A 27,702-nucleotide genomic window follows, 5' to 3' on the forward strand; every position below is an offset into this window, starting at 1 on the left:
CTATAAAGCACAAGAGAAATCAAAAGTCATTGGGCAGAGCTCTACCTTTGTATGTTAGAGCTTACAGGCACTCCAATTCTTCTGACCTATTCCTCCATTAACACCCTACACAGTAAGCCCTTAGGGGATGTCCCCTCCTGTATTTTTCTTAGATTTTCAGTTCAGAAGTCTGTATCCCTTATCTTACTTTCTTTGTTTCTGCAATAAGACTTTTGTTCCCCCAGTACCCTTCATGGTCAACTCTTCCACTGCCCCCACAATTTCGCTTTGATTAACTGGGGAAGTTTTCACTGCTTGGATTTTAGGAGCAGCACTGAGCACTCACCTGCCCAACCAGTTTTCTCTCCACCACACTTTGCTTCCTGCAGCTACCCAGCTTGGCCACAAAGTTGTCTGCCACTTCCAACCCAGAGGTATCTGCTTGCATTTAATTGAAGGGTTAAGGCTGTAGTCATGTAGTTCAAGTGAAAGCCATTCAGGCTCAAGAAGGCACTGACAGTGGCATTTACCCCCAATGTCTTGTTTACCATGGCCAGAGAGGATTTCCCAAACCCACATTGCATCAGTGACAGCTCACAAGCCTGTTACTGTTGGGAATGCTGTTAGAAGAGTTGCCTGAGGTTTGTACCTGCTCACAACCTCTCATCCTTTGGCAGTCAAGCACCACCATGCAAGAAAATCTGAAAAGGTGCTAAAGGCACATCCAAATTTTTCATAAAGGCCCATATTTAACCACAAGATTAAGTGTAACTTAATTGCTGCTGCTACTTGCCTCAAATAATCTTTAAAAGTGTCATTTCCAATACCACAAGAATCCAGGAAAGGAGTAGCTGAACATTTCTTCTTGTCTTTCTAAACTGCACCTTTGACGCATTCAAAACAAAGCATCTGAGTTCCCATTACCTGTATTGCTAAAGCTGTACATTAAGAACTTTAAAAACAGTGGGTTCTTTTCCTCTCAAATGTCACTTCTATTTAGTAGTTCGCTCAGCTTGAATAATCAACTAGACTGTGCAATTGCATTTTCTGGTTCTTCTATTGCAGCAGTTGTGTTTGGGTTTCCAATGCTGCAAGGAACAGTCAAACGAAAAGGTCAATTTATAGATCTTTCCATTATCTTCACTTGTATGAAGTTTCCAAGGCCAATCAAATAAAATCCAAGCTTGTAATGGCAAGCTATCTGCCTTCATTTCAAACAAAGCACTGCTGAGCAGACATCAACAGAGCACAACCTATTCTGCTCCAATTCCACAGCCACTCCAAAGGGAGAACTACCAACTAGTTCTTAGACTCAGTTCTAGCTATCAGAAACATCTCACTCCATGAACTGTGACATATCTGTCCCCAGCTCTAGGCAGAACTTCCAAAAAAGTAACAATGCCAGCTGATACAGTTCTGTTCACACATAAACACACAAACACAAAGCCCACCACCACAAAGCCTCCTATGGAGCATTCTGAAAAAAATATCACGTTCTTCTGACTAATGGGAGTGTGAATGTACACACAGCTCCCTTACAAAAATAAGTTATTAAATGGTCTCAGAGGAAAACATAACAAATCAGAAGGATCATTTACTTCGACAGAGAGCAGAACTCCTTGCTTCACGCTGTTACCACACAAGTTACTGTGACTGCGTGAGAAGTTTTGGTCTTTTTTGTGACCATGCAAGGGACCCGGACTTTAAGCTGGAACTTCATTTTATCATATTGCTTCAGAACACTGTCTGACTTTGTTTTCATTCTTCATCCTGCTGGGATGCTACAGCTTCACGATTTCAGAGTGAGCACTCAGCACAGAGCTGACAAATGAAGACGTATACGGCAGACACTCCAAGAACAATTCCCAAAAGAGCACCTGAATTCCTGGAATGTGGTCTGGAACAAAACAATGTAATGCTGTTGTTTTATCCACAACAATTCAAGCAAGGCACTACATCCATATGAGAATGTATACTTAAGTCTCTAATAAAGTTTAATGACCCAAGTTACTAAGACAGGCAGATATTTGCAGTTAACATTTGCCTTATAATGAAAGCTTGCATGATCTCCCGTTACCGTCTTTGAAACAACCTCTGGCTTCAGTCATTTAAAGACATCTCCTCCAGCCACACATTTTTGTCTATCAAATGAGTTACAGGTCCCAGATTAACTTATGGAGCACAGTGCACACACTGAGTTGGTGCCACCTTCTCCTGATGCATTTAACCACTTTTTCATAGAGTCTTCCCATTCTAGCTCTGCTTTGAAGCATAACTGCAGAACAGGGTGCTCTGGCAGTACGTGAGCAGAACCTGAGGGCTGAAAGCCAACTGGAAAGCCAACAGCTAGAAGTATCCTTTATGCAGCATGCCTGGGGAGACTGCTCCTCCAGACTACCTTGCAACAGTTTCAGCCAAAGAAAAAAACAAAACAGAGAGAAAACAAACCAAGAGAAATTAAAAAAAAAAAAAAAAAAAAAAAAACACACACAAAAAAAACCCCAAATGCATATCCATCAAATATGCAGGTTCTGCTATTTTTTGTAACTTTAGATTAGACCTCAAACTGAAAACATATAGCTGTTACTGTCCACAAAAATATTATTTCTAAGGATGCAAATTTAAGTTTAAGTTAATTTTAAGTTTGAATGAAATTGATACACTTATAAATTAAACTTCACCAAGTACTTGACAGAGATAATTTGTTTTACAAGTTATAAATGTAAGATGTAGTTCTATTATTTACATATTAGAATCCATTCAAACAGTAAAAAAAACCCCAAACTGCCTCCCTCATAATTAAGTTACTTCACACCTAACCAGTCTTTGTGATTTTGAATAATTTGGGCTGCCTTTAATATTACACGAAGCCACGGGTTTCCTCTATAAAACCTGAGCACCCACTGGGTGCCCACAAGGCTCCCATGGACTCTGTGGTACTCAGACACAACCTCAATCTCACAGCACCACCCCTTCCAACCACTCCAGGCACACAGTATATGTAGGTGAGAAGAAACCACCAGACCCATTTTCCCTCACTCTTGATGTTTTTAACCATAACAGGAAGGCTCCAGATCCACCATGCTAAGCCACATCATCATCCCACACCTCAAGGACTCATAGCCTCTGCTGTACTTGCAAGCTACCAGGCAGGGTGCTGAATCTAAACGGCACATCTGTCTACAGCGCAGGATGATGGCTCTGTTCATTACTGGGGATTCTTGGATATCTAGGGCATGGGGAATAACACACATTCACCGCAATGATGGTGCAGGGAAGTCAAACAGCAGTTTCATTTGGTGGGCGATAACACTGCTTTCAACAGGGAGGAACTGAATGGGCTTTGAGGTCCCTTCCAACCCAGTCCATGCTGAGATTCTATGAAACGTCTGGTGCTAAAAAATAAGTATTAAAAAAAAAAAAATCCAAAAAAGGATCAAGCCCTAGGAAACAGGAACATCTCACAGAAGAGATAGAAAACACCTCTGAGAAAACAAAACAGCAAAAAAAGAAAAACAAGAAACCCAACACAACACAATCGATGATACAAAAGAGGCTACAAGGCACTTGGAAAATAAAAGCTATGCTTTCAAAACTGCCTGAGCTTTCCTTGTTGTCAGATGATATTCTGCACCTCCCTGTATGCTACACAGTGTAGAAAGAACAACTGATGACAATAGATGGCAGTTGAAATGTATTTCATGCGACTTACAGATTGAGACAGCATTGATAAAGCTGTGCTTTCAGGTAGTGGGTGATAGAAGCTGGACCTGTACAGACAGGCTCTTGATAAGCAGCAGTGACTCTAAGCTCTATAGGAAACCCCCGTTTCTACAGAAACAAAGACCAAGCAGAAGTTCCTACCGAGATTAAGAGACCCTTACAAGAAAACAGAACTCCAAAACATGTTCAAAGGTCTTTTGATACTTAGTTCAAAGACCATGGCTTAGATTTTGTTTCCACGAATTTCAACAAACAGCCCTGGAACAACCATCTACAACAAGGTTATAAATTACATCTGAAATAGAGCACTTTTATTCTCCAGTTGTGACAGCTCCTTATTACATTTAATCCAAAAAAAAAGGTGTATGCTGGATAAAGAATACTTCTATTCAACTAGATGTAGTAGAAAAATAATATGAAGCACAAAACAGATTTAGAGCAGCCATCCAAGAAAATACACCAACTGTAAGAAGTTAAATTTTAAGAGAAATGAATTAAGAGTACTCGTGACAAAACAACGAGAAGGAGACAAAGGTGGGGCTTTTTTTGTTGTTTGTTTTAAATAGGTAACAAACCCTCTGGAATAAGAGTCTGCTTACAAACTTTACTATAAAAGAGTTTGCAAAGAAATTCTTTTAAAATGTTACTTAAGGCCATACATGCCAGCCATTTGAGAATATGAGAAACCCAGCTCTAACCTCAGCAGAGAAATCTGGTGTGCTCACATTCCTGCTGCTCAGCTGGGTGCTATCATGAACCATCAGAAAGATGCTTCTAAGCTCTGTCTGTAGCAAAGCAAACAATACCCTGCATATCTAGCCTGCAGGGGCTGGTCTGAATTTTACCTCTACAAGAGAGAATACCAGCACAACTAAGAAGGTACTTGACATTTTTGTAGTTAGTTCGAAAACTCTTCACTGCAAAATGGGTATAAAAGAGTCCAGTTCTTGAAAGATAGATACTGTAGCCAAGCTCAAAGGAGCACGGTCCTTGTGGACCACTCAACTGGGGCACTTTAGGATCTAGGGCACATCACAGAGGGCATGAATTACAGGCTAGTCAATATCCTGCCAGCCTTGTTCACATGCCAAAATGGGCTAGATCCATGACAGCGTAGGTGAAAATTGACCCATGCTCCTTTATAAGCGACAAACAAAAAGGAGAGCCACACTGTGGGATGTGGTATCAGAATAGGTGTTGAATTAACTGGTACTGGAAAATATTTATCTGGGGGATCCTCACCCCAAGTACAGTATGCTGAGTTAGATAACTTCCCTGCAGCAGTCCCTCAAGCATTTATCCTGGAGATACTTGTATGAAGCTCCTCTAAGACTCTCTCTCTTGTTGTGGCACTACCTGCCATTTGAAAACTCGCAGGAAAAGACAGAGGTCATGATCTGAAGGACCATTTCACCTAACAATATTGGGTTTAACTGATAGAATGGTTCAAAGCAAAGGTTGCCAATAACTTACATGGAAGGCACAGTTAACAAACAGCAGAGGAAATGAAGCAGTATTTAGGACAAACACAGGCTATGACCGAAACTGTCATTTCGGTCCACATCTAATGCCTCTGTATTTTAGCATACCATTATCTCTTACAGGCTGAAAAATAAGAGAGTGAGCAAGAAAACCTAAGGCATCGGTCAGTACTACAATAAATAATGAGAGTATGTGCACAGAGGCACATTTATATGTAATCTGCACACAACAGCAAGAGGTGCTCTTAAGGACGATGTTCACATTCACCTACAAAACAAGGTCAAGTGTAAGCACTGTAACCAAAGGTATTCTGAAATGCTCAAAAAATATGATGTTTTAAAAGTAGCACTCTGCAGCAGATTTGTCACCAAAAATTCCTATGTTTTACAAGCAAGATTACCACAACAAAGATGACAGAAATGCCTTATGCTTACTGTTTACACATTTTTTGAGTAGCAGTAGAATTTCATGTACTGCTACAAGCTTCACGTTCCTTAATTAAAAGTGAAAAAGCATTTAGCTTTTCAACAATGAAAGTTAAATTAATTAATTTAAAAATTGTCCAAATCCCACACAGTGGCAGCATTCCCATAGAGCAATGATGATTTGAGGGTTGGAACACGACTGTGTGACCGAGTTAAAAGGTGGAAGAAAACAGACCCTGACACAGCAAAGACTGCTTTGTACATGGAATATCAGGCCTGAAGCTTCTGACCCTTCCATTGCCAGAATTACAGGAGGTAACAAAACGCGTCCACATCCCCACCAAAAGATTTTAATTAAAATAAACATATATATGTGCTGCTAAGAATAGTTTGTCATCATTAAGTACTAATCAAAACCAATAAAGAATACTCATGACACTTCCTTGCATACCCACAGCCTTATAAATAAAGAACGTAGCTGCTGTCAGAGCCTGAGAATAAACACATTCACATGAAACACTTCAGAAGTGCTCTTCTGCATCCACGTGGAGTAAAAGAAGTCATTAAAATTCAACATGGAAGATGCACACCGTTTTTTTGTTTTGTTTTGTTTTAAAAGGAAAAATAAAAGAAAGAAGAAAACATGTTTAAGCTTCCTTGAAGCATCCAGAAAGAACTGAATTCTGACACAGATCTCATTTGCAGTCTAGATATCAAGTCAGTTCCTCCTATGGGGTAATTGCATGGCAGCTTATTATAGCTATCAGCTTAATTACAAAACACTCCAACCAGCAGTAATAGGGTCCATTGCTGGTAACAACATAAGCTATTACTGGTATAGCAAACGAGGTTCAGTCCTCTTGACAGCCCTTCACTCACAGCTCACACTGCGGCCTGGCCAGCTGTGGGTCCATGCCTGACACCTACCCACCAAAACACCCTGCCAGGCCAGCCCTCCCCTGGCTCTCAGGTGATGTATTCTCTGGAAGATTTGCAGCCTGTGCTCAAACCAACACGGGACAAACAGAGAGATGGGAAGCAAAGAGAAAACAGGGACAGTGTGTCAGCAGCATCAGAGATGAAGAAGGTGGAAGGCTTCACTGGGAAGTGCAGGGAGTCACAAGGGGCACAAGAAGGGCAGGACAACACATGGCCCTGATGGGAGGAAGGGCAAGAGCGGGATAAACTGACCCCTGATGAATTGAAAACAACCAAAAAAAGAACCCCAAAAAATCAGATTATGGAGACTTCTTAGTGTCAACAGATCATTAGGACAGCAGCCAGTACATTCAGTTGAAGAACAGTGAACTTCAAGGAGTCTACCTGCATCCATTCCCTCAGCTGCAGCTTTCCAACTAGCAGCCAGAATTTGGACTTCAAGTACTTCCCTCTTCCAGCAAGTATTGTGTTACCAGTGAGAAATTTCACCACTAAAAGCATAGTGCCTCTACTGGACACTGTCACAGAGCAGTTCCCCAGGCACCACTGCACAAATTAATTTCTTGCAAGTCTTATGATCCAAAGAATTAACAACTGCTTTCACTCACCAGTGAGATACAAACTCACCACTCTGTGTGACCACCACAGGCCTGGCAGCTGAGGCACATAATAGGGAAATCACTGCTGGAGAGCTTGGGGAAGCTTAAGAATCTGCAACAAAGTACTCAGATTTTTTTTTTTCCATCTAACTGAGGTAAAAACGTTTGTATTGTTATTGGGGGGTAGAGAGACACTGGACAATCTGAAGCCCTGCACCAAAATCATGAAGCACTGGTACAGATCTGCAAGCCTCAGCTCAAAAAAGGAAGCTCAGCACTGGGTATGGAGCACAGCATGTCTCTGAAATCACCCTCTGGGAATTATTCCTGCCCAGAAAAAAAAGGAGCATACTAGAAAAACAAGCATGGTATTGAAAGTGGGAGTTTGATAAGCTTCTGTGACTTAAGAGGAAATGTTCTACGATAGGCACACAAACAGGAAAACTGTTGAGGGGGAAGAGGAATTGGATCAGCTCTTAAAAGAAAGCTCTACCAAACCACTTTGCCATACACCACTTGTTTCTAACTCCTAGTAGGCTCTTAAACCAGTAATCAGTTTTCTTTCCAGCCCAGATTTCCTACCTCAGCGCAGAACTGGGGCACTGGAGCCAATAGCACCCAAACACAAACAAGCAGTGCCAGATCACAGCTCAGACACCAGAACTTGTTACTCTCAGACAGCTGTCTCGGATGGGGCCGCACTGTTTGAGACACTCTGCACATTTTTCCCCAGCAGAGCTGTTTATCTGCATGTGACTTCTGTCACCACCATTAGTTTGTACGGATCTGTGCCTACTGCAATGGAATTGTGAAGTAAACTTCTGAACACAAGTGGATGTTTTCCATTATAGCTTGATTGTCACATATTGCATACAAACCGATGCTGTAACAGTGGATATAGCAGAAATATTGAGGGAGGAATAAAGAAAAAAAAAAACATGAGATCAATTTGTTCTAATAGTGCATCAGAGTGTTTGGTAACTCTTGCAAAAAGCTTGATGTTGTGGACTACCAGATCTTTTAGTGCAGTCATACTGAAAGTGCTTTCAGTAAGTGAGCTTCATTGATTAGGAAATGACAGTATCACACAGGGAGCAGATAAGCGATGTGTGCCCCTGTTACCTAACAGGATAAAAGCAACTACTTAGGTGTTGCTCAAAGATCTAAGAGTTCTTAAGGATTGGAACAAAGCATGGGGAGGCAATTTGAAAAGTCCTAACAGAACCAAGCAGGTAACTCCAACTACTTTCGATATAAAGTAAAACACTCCAAACTGTCACAGAGAACTTAACCCCAATTCAGCCTGAACTACAAAGAACTCAGCCTTTACTTACTCCTGTAAGGTTTTTACCACTAGCAGTCACTACATCAGCCTTCCTACAGAGCAGCAAGCAGAAAAAACAGTGTGGTCTGCCATTCCAGTGCCCCTCACTTCTACTGATCCCAGAACAGATCTGGTGAATTTAAGAGAAGTTGCGTGCAAATGAGACGGAAAATGGGCACTGCCTAAATGCTAGCCTACAGTACTTAACATGATTAGACTCAAGCATGGAAAAAAAGTGGATCTTCCATGTTTGCATTAAATTTAAACATAGAATGGCTTGGATTTTAAACCCCACCAGCTCCAACCCCTGCCATGGGCTGAGGCACCCACAGCTCTATGGGCAGCTGTGCCAGGGCCTCACTGCCCTCTGAGTAATGAGCTTCACCCTAACATCTATCCCAAATCTCCCTACTCTTAGTGTAAAGCCATTCCCCCTTGTCCTGTCACTATTCGGCTGTCCCTCTCCTGTTCATAAGCTCCCTTCAAGTACTGAAAGACTATCAGGTTTTGCCAGAGCCTTCTCTTCTCCATTCTGAAGAAGTCCTGCTCCCTCAGCCTGTCTTCACAGGAGAAGGCACTCCAGCCCTCTTAACACAGAAGACCAAAATGTAGTTCTTAAGGAGTGCTGCCAGATTGAGCCCTTAATGAAAGTGGTTTCCAGAGCCTTGTTGAGAGAGCCGCTCTAATGTTCTATTGGTGTCTCCTATGTTCCAGCTCACCTGTTCACAGACTGCGGTGGTATGCACTACCAACTCCTTTACAAAAAGAGTTCTTTTGTATAACATCAAACAGTAATAGTAGCATCATATCCTCAGAGACGAGCTGGTAGAGATAGCAATACGAGCCAGCAAACAGAGACTCCTCCAGGAGTTTGCCAGTGACAGGAGCTGGCCGTGATATAACATTTCCTGTTTCCAGCTCCGTTGGGTTATCAGCACACGCCCAACCCCATACCAGCGGTCAGAGCTTTAAGGGACGACAGTGTTAACAAACGCTTTCACCGCAATCGGTGGTGTGACCGCGGCGGCGTTCAGCACACCGACCGCCTCCCTGACAGCGCAATTCGGCTCCTGAAGAGGAAAAAGTTCATTTGTCACTCCCGGAGTCACTGCGGGCCGGACCGGGGGCTGCCCGCCGTGGCTGCGCCCGGAACCCCGCGCTGAGCCCGAAGCCCCGCGCTCGCGGTAAGCAGTCACGGGGCTCGCGCCCGAGCGCGCTCACGTTCCGATGCGCCTAAAGGGCTTCTGGGTCACACCCCGCGGAACGGCAGCGGGGAGGTCGCGCAGCGAGATCTCCCCGCCGGGCAGCGCCATCGCTCAAAGTGCCGCCTCCGAACGGAGACTCGACGCAAGGAACCACTGCCGCAGCGAGCGGCCGCCCCGCACGCGCGTCTCCGGCCGGCGGCTCCTCGGGGCCGATGCCGCCCCGCTACGGCGCGGGAAGGACAGCGCCGCCCCAGGGCCGCACGTGCGCCGCCGCCGTCCCCACCGCGGCCGGGGGCCGCCCGGTGCCGCCATGGCCGCCGCCGCCGGGCCGCGCTGCTTTCACTTTCTCTCTCGCCCCGCAGGCACCGGGGCCGCGGGGCCCCGCGGAGCCCCACCGACGGTCCTCCCGCACCGCCCCGAGGCCGGGCGCGCTCTCTCCCTCCCTCCCGCCGCGGGGCCCTTCCGGCCTCGACCGGGCCGGCGGAGAACGGCAGCCGACGGCGGCCCGGCTCCGAGCCTCAGCCGCCTGCAGGCTCGCGGGTCCGGAACGGTGCCCGCAGAGGTGACCCCCCCCTCCGGCTCCGTCCCTCCCGCCGTGCCCACCTTGTAGGAGTCGGTGGCGAGGAGGATGTTGAACTCGGCGCCCGCCGCCGCGCACTCCATGCCGCCGAGCCCCAAGCAGGCGCCGCCGCCTGCACGGACAGGACTAGGCTGTGCTGCCCGCCGCCGCCAGGCGCTCGGTGCTGGGAGGGGGCAGAGAGGAGAAAGGGGGGATGGCGGGAGGCGGAGCCGAGCGGGAGGCGGAGCCGGGCGGATGATGGCCGGGAGGGCGGGACCTCGCTCGGCTTCCGAGCGCCGATTGGCCGCGCCGCCGAGCCGCCAGAGGCTGTGCCGTGAGGTCAGCGCGCGCGTGGGCGGGGCCAGGGTCGGGGTGGCCTCTGATTGGTCAGGCGGTGCCGGGGGGAGGAGGGGGACGGTGTGACACCGTGAGTGCGGGGGAGAGCCCCGAGCCGCACGTTCTCTTTCATCGGAGTCCGGGCGGAGGGCGCAGGGGAGGGGCTGGGCACGTGACGTCACCGCGCGGCCGGTGCGCGCTCTTTCCCGATTTGCCGAGGCATCGGGGGCGGGGCGAGTGCGGAGCTCGGTGGCGCGGAGGGTCGCGCGGTTCGCGGGTACGCGCCCAGGGGCTCCAGTTTCGATTCCTGCGGGCGCCGCCTGTGGGCACGATTCTGGGAAGGGGCGGGTCGGGGCGTGACCCGGGGCCTTGCAGGAATGCAGGCACGGGAGGGGCCCTTCTGACAGGTGAACGGACTGTGTGCCTGCTGCTCGTCAGCGCTGCGCTAGGAAACGCTTTAATTAGCCCTTCCTGAAACACCGGGGAGTTTGGTGGTGTGTGGATCCGAGCCCCAAGTATGTACAGAGATCCCAGTATATGCTTCGAGTTTCTGGATGGGTAGAGCTGCAGTGTGCTGTTGTTGTTCCCCTATTTCGTTTTCCTGTTGTAAGAAGTCACCATTTTCAGAGCAAGGACTAGGATGGGTGGACTGCACTGGTCAGGTTGTCACTGGAGCACAAGCGTCCCCAGAATCTCAGGCACACGATGGGGACAGAGGCCCCTGTGGGGCTGTGTGTGTCTGTGTGTGCTGCCCCAGGCCCTGCCCTGGGCCCTGCTCCACTTGGCCTGGCAGCAGAGATGGCAACAGCCTGTTCTATAGGCAGAGCATTGGAAGGTTTGGACCAGGAGCTGTTGCCCTTTCACTTTACCAGCCCCTCTCTCCAGCACAGGCCTTCCTTCTGCTTGCTCTGTTGCTGCTTGCGAGGTTATCTCCCTGCCGTTGTTTTGCCATCGCAGCAAAAATATTGGCATCTCCCACCTGCAGTTCCTCCCTTGGGGCTTTCTGTGGCTCTCCCTTTGTTTGAGGAGAGCCAACTGCCCTCTTCCATTTGCAAAACTCATCTTAAAATGCTGTTTACCAAATGTCAGTCTAGGAAGCTTATCTGCCTTGAAGTGCTTTTGCTGAAGTTCTCTTGACTTGACTTAATTCCTTCTCCCCCCAAGGAGTGTGCCATCAATGCAGGACCATGATTATGGGGCAGTGTGAAATTGTCTTTACACACAACTCTGCCGTGCTCTGTTCCCAAACTTTACATTGTGATCTCATTTACACCTGATTTTTCTCCTTGTCCTTCCTCCATGTGTTCTTTCCTGGTGACATTGTGGCAAAAGACAAATCTCCATTTTTGTTTGGAAAGTCTATTTTAATGTAAGTCAGATCACTGAAAAGAAAAATAGATTAATTTGATCAGATCCGTCTTTTATCTGAAGTGTCCCAAGAAATTAGAAAAGTCAGAGACATACCACAGGGCTTGTTGTTTTTAAAAACTGACATTTCTCACTACAGAGTTCTGCTGATAAATCTTCAAGCCTTCAATAGCATAATTAATGATGATTTGCTCAGACAGAATTTTTAATTGTCAGCATCTTCCCCCTCCTCCTGCTGGCTCTTTCTTGGATCTTACAATGTGCCTGAACTTGAAGAATGGTTTAATTTAGCTCATGTGGGCGAATCTGAAGCTGTATCTGTAATGAAATATTGTAAAGTTAGGACACTTCAGCATATTAATAGAAACTAGTATTATGCTGAATAGAAGTATATTAAATCACACTTTGCTGGTTACAAGAACATATTTTAAATTTGGATAAAAAGGAAATACTCCAGCTGTTGTTGCAGTGGGAGTGTATTACAATGGGGGAAGAGAGGTGAAGAGTGGGGACCTCAAACACTGGATGCCTGTGCTTTATTTGTCTGTTATCTTTCTAAATGACTTTGGGTTCTTCATCTGACTTACTGAAACCAGAATTTGTAATTTAAATGGGCATAACTTCTCTTTTCGGATGGAACCACATTAAGAAATTGTGTTCTTCAATTTAAATGGAATTTCAGCTGAATTTTTTTCTGACAGCATTTAGCCTGATGATATAACTAAATGCTCTGTTGGTGAGCATCTTCAGTGAGTGAGATCTTCACAAATGATTTCTATCACTGTCCTTTGACATATAAGACACTTTTAGAGGTACTCATTTTGCATGTTTTCAATAAACAAAACAGTAATGGTAGGTTTTATAAAGTCATATTAATGCAGGGACGTGTTTTTGTCCTCCAGGATTTCTGATAAGAAATTATATTGAGTAGTAGAAGTATCCATTAGCAGTTTATATTTTTAAATATATATATATTTATATGTACATAAAGTCTGTCATGTAGTCTCTTGCTGCTTTTGAAGGAATTCTGTCCTGCAAATATGTTCTCAGGTTGGTGTATTGTATACAAGATCAGCCAAATTAAGATAGAGATTAGATTGTATCACTTTGATAACCATTGCAAAACTGGATATTTATTTCATCTAGCTGTGAGAGTCGTGTCGCATTTACACAGAAAATCGATGTGACTGAAATTTCTGCACGTGAATTTTTCATCTCACCTGAAGAGTTTCTGGTTCTTTTGTTGGTTTTTTTTTTTTTTGTGGGTTTTTTTGTTTTTTTGTTTGTTTGTTTTGTTTTGTTTTTTTCTGGGATGCCATTCAGAGGGACCAAGACAGGCTTGAGCAGTGGGCCCAGGTGAACTTCATGAGGTCGAGGCAACCCTCACTACCAATACAAGCTGGGGAGTGAAAGGATTGAGTTCAGCCCTACTGAAAACGATCTGGAGGGTACTGGAGGATGGGAAGCTGGCCGTGAGCCAGCAATGTGCCCTTGCAGCCCAGAAAGCCAACCATATCCTGGGCTGTATCAGAAGCAGCACAGCTAGCAGGGTGAGGGAGGTGATCCTGACCCTCTGCTCTGCAAGACCTCACCTGGAGTACTGTGTCCAGATGTGGTGTCCTCAGGACAGCAGAGACATGGACCTGTTGGAGTGCATCCAGAAGAGGTTTCACAGAAATGATCCCAGGAATGGAACACCTCTCCTATGAGGACAGGCTGAGAGAGCTGAGGCTGTTCAGCCTGGAGAAGACCTGAGAGTGGCCTTTGAGTATCTAAAGAGGAGCTACAGGAAAGAAGAGGACAGACTCTTTAGCAGAGCCTGTGGTGATAGAACAAGGGGAAATGGCTTCAAGCTTAAAGAGGGTAGATGTAGGTTGCATATAAGGAAAATGTCATTTACAGTGAAGGTGAGGAGGCTTTGGAACAGGTTGCCCAGAGATGTGATGGATGCCCTGTCCCTGGAGACTTTCAAGGCAAGGTTGGATAAGGCTATGGTCAACCTGATCTGGCTGTGCATGTGCCTGATCATTGCAGGAGGGTTGGCCTTTAAAGGTCTTTTTCAACTCTAAGGATTCTATGATTCTATGATTCTTTTGATAATTAGTTCTCAGCCTGCACCAATCCCTCATTCTCTGTTTATCTTGGTGATAATTCCAAAGCATATTGGTGAATCTGGGATTGTTCAGTCTAGAGAAGACGTTCAGGTGAAACCTTATCACTCTCCACAACCACCTGAGAGGAGGGGCCAGGGGTGTCTTGGTCTCTTCTCCCAGGTAACATAGGATGGGATGTAATGGCCTCAGGTTGCATCAGGTTGTGTATTAGGAACAATTTATTCTCACAAAGAGAGTCAAGTGCTGGAACAGGCCGCCCAGTGAGGTGGTGGAGTCACTCTCCCTGGAGGAACATTTAGATGTATTAAGACATGGTTTTGTGGGCTTATATTGGTGGTACGTGGATAGTTGGACCAGAGGTCTTTTCCAACCTTGGAATTCTATGATTCTATGAATTAGATGCCAGCATTATATTTTAAAACTGATAATTTCTGTTTAAATATGTAGATATAGCTGGTCTCCTTTGTGCTTTAGGTTTGCACAGGTTGGTGCAGCCAGTGCTCGTGGTGGTGTTGAAGCTTTTAACAGTTGGCAGCAGATGTCTTCCCCCAGCTCAGTGCACCCTTAATTGTGAAACTATGAAGAGAACAGAGTGGAACCTGGAGACTTTTCATCAGGACTAAGTCTCCTAAGTTTTCTCTTGTCCTTCCTAAAGCTTCCTACCCTACACCTTTCTGCAGCACCTCAGTACTTCCTCTGTATAGTTAATGGCATTCTTTCACCATGGATGAAGCTCCAGAGATGGTCAGTGCACAACTGGCTCAGGTGTTAGTACCATCTAAGTAGATTACAGCAGGCTTGAGAATTTTATTCTCATTGCTAAACGGCATCCATCAATAGTCTTGTAAAATATTATCCTAATCACAAGGAATCATGGAACAGTGGATTATTTTGCATAAAGCAAATAAAAGAAAATCCTGACACATCACTTTAAATCATATTCAGTGTGAAGCAAGCACTAGTATTTCTCTCCTGTAATTTATCCAAACACTTGTGCAGAAGCCTAATTAACTTGTAAGTCAAAATAATCTTTAAAAATTTTGCGTTATGCAGGCTGTATAAATAACTGACCATACTGTGTAAGAAAATAAGATGTGCTATAGGATAAGGTTAAATCCAGTGCAAGATTCTACTTATGGGAAATGGCAGAGCTTTTCGGTGGGCAGCCACACTAGATTATATGTAGTTTGATACTCAGATTCTTGGATTTCTGTACATACAATATATATATAATTATATATGTAAGGTATATTTATGTATATATATACAGAAACTAATATTCTATTAAAATACTGCTTGGTGGTCTGTCTACTGAAGTTGCTGTTCAGTTCATGGTATAGCAGCTCTTTCCTAAATTCCAGCTTAGCAAGAGATGTTTGTCTGTCTGCAAGACCTGGGTCAACAAGAATTTTATCTCAGGATGGCTGTCCTTCAAGAACTTATTAGATTTTGTGGTTCAAAGTGTGTATTACAGCAAGCCAGTTTTTCTTTATACTTTCCTAAGAGCTCTATCTCAACATTGGATCTTATCTCTGGGAGGAGATGCACGTATTTCTCCTGGGGGTAGATTCCTACCCTTCCAGATGTGCTGCAAGACCTCTTGCCTTGGTTTTTGGAAGAAGTGAATTTCAGTTTTGTGAGGCTAACCTCACTTCAGGTTATGATTATGGCTTTATTTAGCTCATACAGTATATGTCAAGAAATAAAAAATGATAAGCAGTGCTGAGGCTTTTGCTTGCTCTTCAAAGAGTAAAAGAAGTTCAATCATTCACTTCCCTGTTCAGAATAACATGAAGCTGAGTTAACTTGAAGATGCTGTTGCACAGGTGGACAAATGCCACAGGATCCTTTGAAGCTTCTGAAGCATTGAGATACTTGACTGCTTCTGCATAGTTGCTGTGGATCCATGACAGTTCCTCTGCTTTGGCTGAGTTCTGAGGCGCTCTCCATCAAGAGTCACTCAGGTTTCTTTGCTTTGTTTCACCATTGCTCAATATTTTTCATGAATTAAGTATTGTGCATGGATATTTGAGTGCAACTCCCTAGAACCAGCTTGGATTAGGACAGGCCTTCCTGAGCGAAAGCTTGCTGGGTTTAACGGGGCTCCATGAGTAAAGGTGCCTGTGCCATACTTCTGAATCTTCCCGGGGTCCAGATATGCAGTGAACAACACTAGCTTGGGTCAGTAGAGTTTATTTTATATTATTATGTTCCAGATAACATAAAAATGGATAAACTGCTTCTAGATCTGATCTGGCACTGCTTAACTTTGTTTGTGCAGCACCTGAGCCAATAAACTTTGTGTGAGTAACCTCTGAGCTGAGTCCATGGCACATACAGGCTGAGTCCATGGCACAATGTGCAGCCGAAATAACCCTCTACGGCCAATTAAGGGGTGGCTGTGGACTGTGGCATGCAGTGAGTAGTGATGTGAACATTAAACTGGATAACCAGTGCCCACACATCAAGGTCCACAGACATCTGAGCAGCTGGATTTCCTTTTCTTTTAAATTGAGTAAGTAGAGAGTGTTTTCTTTGCCTCTCAAACCAAATTTTCTCTGCTTCATTACTGTGCCCTGAGGCTCAGCTTGGGCAAATAGAGTTCATGTTAATTAATGCATCTGGCTTTTACAGGAAGAAGAGTGAACTATTTCCAGTAAATATATTCCAGGATTCAGAAGTACTTCTAAATAGTTTCTCCAGCAGTGTTTGGCTGAGAATTTTTGATGTTATGGCATAGCGTGAAGATTTTACTGCCATTTTTCTAGAATGAAGTTTGTAATTTAATCACTTCTCATTGCTCTGGAGTAAAACAATAGAAAGTGAGTCCTCTGGAGCTGAGACCACTTCAGTTCTGTGTTTGTTTATCCCCCAAGGTGCCAAGGACTGATTCTATCCAGAGCCTCTGCACTGCCATAATAACAGTGACTGCAGTGTCCATAGGGCGAGATTGAGCTTTGCATGGGTGGAGGAATAAGAGACCTCAAACAAAACAGATTGCTTTTCTATTGTATGTTTGAAAGGATGATTTTCAAAGGGAGTTAGATGTACAATTGTGCGTCCTGGTAAAAACACGTGGTTCACAATATCCACAGCACCATTGCATTACCAAAATTTGTGAAGTTCAACCATGCCACCACACTTATGTCTGTGACCAAGTGCCAGCTGTCAGGCTTGAGAGCCTTGCTAATGGTCTCCATGCTCATTCTGGAAAGGTGGAGGCTATGCCTACCTTTGTTTTCTTTCTACACACTTAGGAAGAAAAGGAAAAGCCAGGAGCCTCCTAAAAACACTGATTCCCCCCAGTTTCCGTTGTTGCTGTGTTGGCAACATGGAAGATCGGACATATTTAGTGACTGCCTAGTTTCTGTAGTGTTCGTGCTAGCTTTGCAGGAAAACTCTGGAAGCAAAATGAGAAAAATCAGTGCATTTGTAAAAGCCAGCAGCCAGCCCTGCTGCTTAGCCATGTGCTCCAGCCCCGCCGTTACACTCGTGGCTCCTCAGCTGATGACCTCAACCAGTCTCCTCGCATGAACTTCAGCCCTGAGCTGGTGCTGTGCTAACACGCTCAGGCGTGCTCTGTTAGGCGTGATCCACAGCAAGCACTGCTTCTCCCATGAGAACCCTGAGCTGCCGCTGACTTTGATAAGCTCAGCATCTTGCCTACTGTTTCTTTAAAGGGAGAAAAGAATGAATAATTAATTGCTGCTCTCTGGAAGAGTGGTATGGAGGGCAAGCAGTACTGAACAGACAGCTTTCTGTCAAAAAAATATCACATTTGGTGCACTACAAGTCTTTAAAAAATGTGTTATTTTTTCCTTTGCCCACTTTCTCAGTGAGATCTGGGAAATTTGTCAGGGAAGGATCTTGCTCCTGCTGTTCCCAAGGAGTGTGAATGCTTAGATTGCAGAGGGATCAGGACTGAGCCCCAAGTGATGCCCATTTCTGTAACAGCTCGCCACAGGCTTGGGGTTTGACCATGGGACAAATCAAGGCTCTTTCAGGCAGTCAGCAAGGATGTTGGTGGCTGGAGCTGAGGTGCTGCAGGGATGCAGGGCTGTTCTGCTAAGTCATCCTAGCTCGAGGTGAGCAAACCCTGCAGACAGATGCAGCGTCATTTCTGCTCACTCAGTGCTGGTGCATTCAAACTGCTGCTGGGCTGTGCCATGGGTTGTGCTTCTCCTGTGCAGAGATGGAAAAAAATAAAGACCTGGGAATTAGCAAGGACAGCACCTTCAAAACCAGGGAATTTCCAATGGAAATTGATGGAAATTGATGTTTGAGTTTGCATTTTGTTGATTCTTAAGATAACAATGAATGAAAAGAATGAATGAATTTAGAATGAAGAATGAATTTAGAATATTAACCGAAATCCAGCAAAAAACTACTTTGTATACTTAAATTTAGAGTGTCAGCAGTTTTATTGACTTGAGCAGGATTAAAATCAGCATGTGTGGTGAATAATTGCAGAGGTGATGAAGCAGCGTACAAGTGTGTGCACTCTTTTGTGGAGCTGGAAATCTTTCTTTTTGCTGTCCCAGGCAGGAATGATCTCTGCCAAAAAGTTATTTTTCTAACAGTGGTCTTGCACAATATTTGTACTGGCACAGGGCACTGAGCTTTGCAAGTTCTGCACTGGCTGGTTTATGGAAAATGCCATCACTGGCACAGGAACAGGGCTCCCTGCATTCTGCCCACTGTCTTTACAATATAGACACAGGTTTTTCTGCTCTCTTCCAACCCCAATCCATTGTAAATTCTCTGTCCAGCAGACAACCTGGGGCAGGCGGACAGGCAGCCTGCGCTGTCTGAGCCAACTGGTCGGGGCTGTGCTGGAGGGCACGTGCTGGAGCTGCCTCATTCTGCAGGGCTGCCAGTTACACAGTGGGCAGTGAGAGCAGAAAGCTCTCCATGCAGGAATAGATTGCAGCAGTGCTTTGTGAAGAGCTTAATCCCATTAGTGTGTGTGAAGCGTGGCCTAGAAATCCTCTATGGATGAAAGCTGAGGGATGTTGTGTGCGGATGCTGATGGGCGGAGGTTCTGGGGCAGCTGTGAGCATGCACAGAAGCAAACTGATGGGCACCAAGAAAGCCTTTGACTCGAACAGATCCTTACCTGCTATGTTATACACAGCTGCATAGTGCTTTCTATGAATGCTATGTTTGGATTTTGTCTTTGTATAAATCAAATTCTACTTGATTCATCTTTATTGTAATTTCAATTTAATACTTCGTTATGAAACGTGAAATGAAAACTGGAGATGAGAGTTTACCCTGTGACCAGAGGAGACAGGGATGAAGTTTGTGCACCCATTTGTGATCGATACAGATCAGATTGATGCATATACAATAAAAAACCCATTACCTAGAATTATGAGGAGCTACAAGAAATGCTGAACAGTGGAACAGGAGGAAAAGCTGCCTCAGCCCTGTAGGAAGAGATGGCAGCCATGCTATGTGACAGCTTGTACTGCATTTGGAATCAACATGAGATCCCAGTTTGAGCTGTTTTATTTGGATTACACCTACCCAACAAGTACCTGTAGGGTCTGGCTCATTTCACTTTGGCAACATCTGGGGAGTTTGTCAATCTGACAAACTGCTGAACTGAATTGAATCACAGCACAGCCCCCTGCACACAGCATTAGATTCTTGCCAGCATCTCTTCCCATCCCGGTTTGCCAGGCTCCCCAATCACAGTTCCTGCCTATGGTCTCATTCCTTCCTCAGTGCTCTCAAGAAATGAACCAAATAATTAAAACACACCCCTGAAATCCCCACTTGTTTACAGCTAGTCCTTCCTCTGGGATCATAAGCAAGGTGTCTTTTCTATTTATTTCTCTGTAGATTAGATCCTGAGATCCCAAAGTGAGTGGAAACTGGAGGGAGATTTTAGATTGCTGATTTTAGAGATAGGATTTGTGTCTCAAATCAGCACTGAAGGTATTGCCTGAGATGAAGCAATAATCAGCTCTCTGGCAACATTGCTTCTTACACATGAAATGTGATAATCTTTAGCACAAAATTAAAAAGCCAAGCCTTTAGCTGATTGGGCAGCAAGTAATAATCGTTCCACAAATGTTTTGAGTAATTCCTAGTGTATGTTTAAGTAATTCCTTACTTAGTGAAGTTAATACTTGGCTTTATGACAAACTTCAGTTTCAAACAAAACATGGACCTTTCCATAGCCACTGTTAATTTTGCTATGCTGTATCAGTCCCTTCCGTATGTTTTCATTTTCTCATTCGTTTTCTCTATCTCAGATATGCATTTCCCTGCTTCTGGAAGTAGTTTCTTTCTTCTTGCTGGGGTGGCAGATGGTATCTGATCATTTTTTTCTCTGCAGATTACTCCTTCTATGGTCTACATAGTACTGTTTTCTCTCTTTTATAACCTGATCATAGTAGTAGGAATTAATCCATATTCCTATTAAGAGGATTTATTTCTGTATCACTCACCTTATATTTATTAGTTCTAATTTATTATACCCATAAAAAAAAAAAACCTGACACTGTCACAAGGATCTTCCATTTGATAAGACCAAGTTGATTCCAATTAGAAGGTTTAAATTTACAAGACTTTTAAGGTATATACAATTAACTGAAAGATATTATACAGTTGTTAATCCCAAAGGTCTCTTTTACAGAGAGGATGAAAATGCCCTAGGAATTGGAGGGAATAAGGAAATACCTGAGTGTGTAGCTCAAGAAATAACATTCTTCTTGATGCTGAAATATTAAAGGCTCAAAAATATTCCTCCCAAAGGGAAATGTTTAGAAGATAGTAAGGGTAAATTGTCTAGCCTGGAGCAATGCAAAAAAGTGGAAGTGAAATTAAAGATGGAAAATAAATGATCCAGAAGACAACAGTGAGAATATATATGTAGAAGAAATGGTCATTGGTCCTTGTTTATGTGAAGTTTGCTGCAGTAATCTTTGCCATAGTCATATGAGTCTTATGAGTCATAGCTGTGGGGAGGTTCTCAGGAGTTCCATTAAATCAGGAAAGCAATACAGGAATTGTATCTTGATTTAAATTCACACCATGGCAGGTTCATGGGTGTTTAAGCTGCTGACTGTTCAGTTTACCATCTATTGTATCAGATCGGCTTTCCAAGAGGCGTACGTGAGATTGTTTTTGTGATGTGCAAGGTGCAGTCAGGGCAAGGAGAACTGCTAATTTCCAGTCTCACAAGGGTGACATGAGAGCTCCAGATACAGTCAGGATGTGGTATGGTTCTGGATTCACACCTGGGAATTAGAGAGTGTTCCTGGATGCAATAGTGCGCATGTATTTTGTAAAAACATTGTATGACTTTGATGTGCTGGCTAATCAGGAAGGGAAAAAGTAAAGTGAAGTCTTGGCAAATAACCGAGCCCATTACTTTTCCCTCCACATTCTGATGGGTATCTGGCAACTCACTTTAAACTCTCTGTGATAATTCATAAAACCATCCAGGCTGGAAGGGACCTTGGAAGATCTCTATCCTGGTCTTCTGCTCAAAGTGGGTCGATGTGGAATTCGGACCAGGTTTCCAGGGCTTTCTCACGTCAATTCTTGAACATTTTCCAAGGACCAAGGCTCCCTAATTTCTCTCAACCAATGTTCCAGTATTTCATTATCCTTCTAGTGATCTTTGTCCCTGTTTCAATGTCCTTGTATGCACTGGAAAGCTGCTATTGGGTGCACCCTAAAGCCTTTTCCAGGCTAAGCAATCTCAGCCTCACCTGACAGAGTGTGTGGGATCTGATCACATCGGATGAGACAAAGTTCCTCAAGAAATACTTGCCTCAATCCTCTCCCATGGGGAAGGCTCTTCCCCTTTGTTCCTGCCTATAGACATAGTGGCCTGAGAGACCTTTCTGGTGATGACTGAGGCAAAGGAAGCCTTGAGTATTTTAGCCGTATCTGTGCCTACCCATCTCATTCAGCAGCAGGCCCATATTTGTGTATTCTGTTAATACTAATGTAGCAGTAGAAGCTTTTGTTGTCCCTGATGCCTCCCACCACGTTTCAACTTTGGCTTTCCCAAAATCATCCACGAGTTCCTGGGCAATGGTTTAATATTTCTTTTGACAGTGTTTGTCTGTCCATCCACCCAGCCAACCAAACATCCCAGAATTCTGCTGGTATGACTGATCTCATCTCATAATGTTTCAGTGATTCAAGTGATGTCATAGATGTGGAGTCTTGTTGCTTCAGTTTGTTTGTCTGGCTTGCGTATGGGCATTTGAGATTGCTTCTTTATATCTATTTCATCCTTCCCAAGGGCTCTCTTTCTCCTATTACCTTGTCTCATTTCTTACCAACCTGACCTCCCTTACTTAATTGCAAACTATTATCACTGTTCCCTAGTGTACTGTTTAAAGTACACTACCAGTACAGTACCAGCTGGCAAGCCTGCTGTCTATTTCTTCCATGTAACATGAGGATGGTTGTAGTACAAGCATAACATAATTGTAGATACATTAAAAAAGTGAGAAGAGATGGTGAAAAAAAGTGTCTGCCTTGTGGGAAAATTCTGTGTAATGAAAAATCTGTACATAGTAGTTGGGTCATCCATACCTTTGGGATTCCTGGATGTCCAAGCATGCTCTTTTCTCACAAACTGGTTGCTAGTAAGCAAGAAGAGGCCTTATTTGAACTTCTCTTTTAATAATAAACTCTTGTCTGTTCAATCAGAAAACTCCTAACCAGTTTCTCTGCTAATATAGTGCGGAGGGACAGTGACCATACAGCTGGTGAGTAGACCCTAGGCTGGTTGGCAGCTGGAGGCATTCTGGGAGCTCTCTGTCAAACGGTTAGCTCATAGAACCTGCCTAGCTCCTTGTACAGGTTACAGTAAAAGCTGCTGGGAGCACAATAAATAGTGGTTTCTGTCATCACAAAAGCAGAGATTGTGAAAGCATTAAATGTTATGCTAACAAGGGAGGAAGATGGCTACCAGGTGGAACTTGAATCAGCCATTCTCCTTTTACTGTGCATAGGCAGTAACTTTTCCATGAAAGTAATTGAGTATTGTCTTGATGAGCCAAATGAGCTGACTGGAGCACCCATCAGAGCAGTGAGTGTAGTGGGCAAGTGCAGAGATCTCTAGAAGAACACAACAAACAATGTAAATATCTTCAACCACTCACTGTAGTCACTGTTTCCTCTGATTGATGTATTTTATGTTAAAGTAAGAATGACTCTGATTCAGGAGAGGGGCTTAAGATGGATGAGTCTGTCTGTACAAGCAATGTACTGATCTTTCTCCAGATAGATATTTCTGTACACTTCTTAAGAAAGATTTTAAAGTCTCTAAATTCTTCATAAGGAGTCAGGAATTCCAATATTTCTTTGAATACTGCTGTGAATTATTCATGAATAAAAGATTATGTTGTATTTTATCTTCTATAAAATTTCTGATGTTCATCTGGTCTATCTAGAAAATCGTAGTGAATTCCTGCATAGCTTTAATGCTCTTGATTATAGGCAACTAGGGAACATGAAGTTCACTCAACATTTTCTAAGCAACTCCTAGTTGTTGTCACAGAAGCAGCAAGATGGAAGTGTTTTAATCTTCTACAGCTCTACCTGATACCTACTGGCAATCAAGCAAGTACAGGTCCTCTGTTTTTTAAAGGCACTGCTGGAACATGAACTTTTACTCCTTCCATACATATTAATTACATTGAACTTATCTCAGTGAATAGGGAAGGCTAAGAAAAATAAAACTAAAATACTTGCAGCCTGTTTCATTCTCTGTTATGCTGATATAAATGAGGCATAAACATACTGAAGTTTCACATACTCTTATGTGAAACTGGCGTGATGATTACAGAACTGGGCAAGTTTAAGTTTAAATTTTCCTCTCATGGTTTAAGTAAAATGGATTATTGGATGTGAACTCTGATTCAAAAAAAGGCACAAGTAGGTTGTTCTATGGACTATAGTTCTATGTTCAAAGGTCTGCATTTTTACTTTACAAGTGTCACACACTGATTGTGCAATTATCATGTAGCCTTTCATAATAAAATGAAATTAAGAGTCCACATCACTATATCGCCATGTAGAAATTGTTGTAAGGGTTAGTTAATATCATCAATGCAGTTAGCTATTGGAAGACATTTTCACTGGAAATTTGATTGCAGTCACATTCCCTGGTGAACAGCTTTTTACTTACTACACAAATTCCTTTAATTGGTTGCGTCTGCAAGAACTGAAGCTTAACATTTTTTTCTGTCTCTTCATGCAGCCAAATCAGAAGTATTAAGAGATTTTGGAAAAAAATATACTTTGAATTATTTGTGGGTTTATTATCTTACAGAATCTTACAGATTTTTTAAAAATAAGAATATTAATTCAGTGTTCTCAATAAATTTTCTGAACTCTACATAGTAATTGGAATATAAGTCTTCAGGTTATAATATAATATAATTAATATAATATAATATAATATAATATAATATAATATAATATATAATTATTATAATATACAAGTTATGAGGCACTGCTATGTATTTTTGAAAAGCCACTGTAATTCAGGGAGAGAGTATTTTCAAATGTATAAGAGATTTTGATCAATAAGATGGCAGTAAAAATGAATACGTTTTGTACTTCGGTATCAGCCTACCCTTTTAAGATTTTAGAGTCCTTTGAACACTGATGAAATGAAGCCCATAAAATATACCAAGCGCATAATATTATTTTAATTTAACAAATTGGAAAACTAAAGCATAGTTTTCTAAGTATTTTTAAAAGTTCATTGAGATTTTGAGGGGCAAAGATTTGGTCCCAGGCTCCAGGTTCAGAACAGGTTCTTGCATTTAATTGTTTAGCCTTCATTTTCTATTCCATGTAGTCATTTTCTATTCCATGTAGACATGTAGCAGAGTAACCATTTTTATTGTGCTTTTGTCACTGTATATCTCACCATGACTTCACTTTGCTTGTGCTGCTTCGTGACCTTTAATGTAGCTCACGAAAGCACTCCACTCAACAGCTTGCTGCCTGGATCCATGGTGAAAGACACTACTGTTTGTTTCTGTTTGCTGTTATTCCTTCTGCTTTTGTTTGTTGTTTGTTTTTCTATTCGTCCTTCTTGGCTATTCCTTATCTTTATCCATTTTAAATTTAGGATTTTGCTTTTTTCTTCTTGACTTTTCCCAAGCAAAGGGAGATGTCAAAGACTTTATCCTTCTAGTGAAAGAAGATATGGAGTCTAAAAATTATATTATTCATGACAAGCTATGCTGGAATAAGGGATGAGGTTTTACTGCCAAGACAATTGTCCAGAAGTAGTGATAGAAGTGGATGCTTACTAGCAATACATTGGTTCAAGATTTTGGACAGTAAGTCTATGGTTGCTGAAGATGATCAAGATGAATGATGAATCTATGACTGAGAGTTCATCATGAAGGCTTGTAGTTTGGCCTTCATATAATATCTGTTATGGTAAAGAAAACCTGAGGCACTGGCTTGTCATTCCCATCCAACATCCAGAACAGTGATCTTTGTGAAGTCCATTCAGTGGAATTGGGAAACTTTTCCCTTCCTCTCTCACCATCATCCTCAGTCTTCATGCTATGGTTCTTGAGTACCCAGAAACCTAACATTGCTTTGCTTTGTGCTCTTGCTTTAATCCTAAGAGAAGGGAGAAGGGGGCTTGAGGGGAATGGACTGTGAATGCAAGCATTTTTTAAAGCTGTGCCAGTCATTTTGCTGCTGTAGACCACCTACAGACAGGAGAATGTCCTGGGTTTGTTAACTGGGAGTTTCCTGTGTTTGACATCAGCTGGAGAGGACTTCTGCACAGAAGTCAGTTATGTCACATTAGTTACTCTGGTTTAAAGCATGTTGCAATAGTTGTGTTGGTTATGTACACTGTGATTGCAGTATTAAGAGATAAAGATTCCCTGAACAGCATCCGCTTTCATTTCCTGACATTGATCTGATGTTAAGACTTTGACAATAATGTGTTTTTTCAGCTACATTTATTCACCTTACATGGGAAAGATCAGTGCAGCTCTTTGTCTCCCTCTCCTTTCCTTCCCCAGAACTTCCTGCACTACAGCGTTCCCTTCTCCATCTTCCACTTACTTTGGAAAATGTCTACCTGTGGCCAGGTCCCGCTAGTATTCCCACTACAAGCAGTCATCAGTAGAACCATTCTGGTGGTACAGTAGAAGAAGGAGGAAAGGTTGGAAGAAAGAGGTACTTTCTGGTAATAACAGGGCTTCTTACTTCTTCACATATACCAGCTCCAGGATACATATACAACTGTAAGACGACCTGAAGCTGGTATATGTCAGAAATGTCTTCCATTAAAAGCCATTAGAACTTCCTCTCCCAGTCCCTGCCTGAACACGGAATCCAAGGTGTGTCACATCCAGGCCCACTGAGAATGAGGCACAGAAACAAGCTCTCATAGCAAGGAGAAGTCCATGAAGTGTGTAAAATTCTAGAATAATTCAGGTTGGAAGGGACATTAGGAGGTCTCAAAGTGACCGCTGAGATCAGACCATGTTGTTCATCCAATCGAATGTTGTAATTATCCAAAGATGGAAACTCTACCATTTTTTTGGATGCTATTCTATTGCTTGACTATTTTTATAGTTAAATATGCAGTCTGAATCTCTCTTGTTTCTGTTTAAGCCAATGATCTTTTGATCTTCTGTCATGAATCACTTGGTCTTCTTTTATCCAACCTACAGAAGCACAGCACCTCTTCATGGGGCATCGGCTGCAGCCCCTTTCTGAACCTCCACTGGTCTTAGTCCTGTTGATCAACATCTCTCTTGTATATGAGGGCAAATGCAGTCTTTCAGATGCAATCTAATGAATGCAAAGGGAGATGATCACTTGGCTCAATCTACTTGCACTACTCCTGTTCATACACCCCAGCCTATTAGCTTTTGCTGCCAGGCCACACTCTTGGCTTATGTTCAGCTTGCAGTCTGTCAAGACCTCCAGACTTTTTTCAGCAAAGTTGCTCTCCACCTAATCTGTGCCCATCCTGTATAATTGCAGGGGGTTCTTCTGTTGCAGATACAAGTCTTTGCATGTGTCCTTGTGGAATTCTAGAAGAATCCCACTGGTCCATCCCTCCAGGCTGCTCAGGTTCCTCTGAATGGCTGCCATGCCCATGAATATACTGACCGTTTCCCTCTGCTTACCTGTCAGTTTGGTATGAAATCAACAGCATATCAAAAATCTTGCTACAGTGAAAGTGAGTTGCATCCACTACTCTCCCCTCACCACAAATCCAGTCATTTTATCTTAGAAGACTAGGCATGATTTTCCCTTTATAAAATCCATGCTGGTTGTTCCAAATCACCGTCTCCTTAGCGTATCCACAAATGTGCCTCAAGAGGCCTTGATCCATGACTTGTAGCAAAGCTGGTCATGACTTTTTTTGAAGCTGGGTGAAACACTTACCTCTTTACTTACTTGGGATCCTCCTCAATCTACTCAACATTTCAAAAATGACATAGTGGCTTCACTGCATTATTGTCAAGTTCTTTCATCCCTACTGAATGCAGCCTGTCTGCTCCCATGGACTTGACCCTCATCTACTGCTGGTAATTTTTCTCCCTGAACTCTGCCTTTCAGTCAAGATGAAAGACCTTGTATGTGAAGGCTGAGACAAATGAGGCACTACGTAGCCC

At 43.2% G+C, this 27,702-nt stretch overlaps 1 protein-coding gene and 2 long non-coding RNA genes across 6 annotated transcripts in view; 1 reads left to right on the top strand and 2 right to left on the bottom strand.

Moving 5' to 3' along the window:
- Window positions 1-10,390, bottom strand: part of NAMPT (nicotinamide phosphoribosyltransferase) — a 29,197-nt gene extending 18,807 nt beyond the window's left edge. The window contains exons 1-2 of one of the 4 annotated variants that reach the window (XM_042815503.1): window positions 904-940; window positions 326-417 (exon numbers count right to left, since the gene is read on the bottom strand). In XM_042815503.1, coding sequence (XP_042671437.1) covers window positions 326-417; window positions 904-925 — 114 coding nt within the window. In that variant the 5' untranslated portion in view covers window positions 926-940. Of the gene's footprint in view, window positions 1-325; window positions 513-903; window positions 941-10,279 lie in introns of those variants that run through there. The other 3 variants (XM_042815504.1, XM_042815505.1, XM_042815502.1) reach the window with 3 other exon arrangements.
- Window positions 10,391-15,711: 5,321 nt separating this feature from the next.
- Window positions 15,712-27,702, bottom strand: part of LOC122158633 — a 61,347-nt gene continuing 49,356 nt past the window's right edge. The window contains exon 2 of the long non-coding RNA XR_006168269.1: window positions 15,712-18,235. This is a non-coding gene — a long non-coding RNA (uncharacterized LOC122158633). The remainder of the gene's footprint in view (window positions 18,236-27,702) is intronic.
- The window catches only part of LOC122158634, a 96,640-nt gene continuing 85,291 nt past the window's right edge, over window positions 16,354-27,702 (top strand). The window contains exon 1 of the long non-coding RNA XR_006168271.1: window positions 16,354-16,568. This is a non-coding gene — a long non-coding RNA (uncharacterized LOC122158634). The remainder of the gene's footprint in view (window positions 16,569-27,702) is intronic.

This window comes from Centrocercus urophasianus, unplaced genomic scaffold (assembly GCF_019232065.1).
Source record: "Centrocercus urophasianus isolate 14NV4802_14NV808 unplaced genomic scaffold, USGS_Curo_1.0 seq_15, whole genome shotgun sequence".
Taxonomy (NCBI): domain Eukaryota; kingdom Metazoa; phylum Chordata; class Aves; order Galliformes; family Phasianidae; genus Centrocercus; species Centrocercus urophasianus.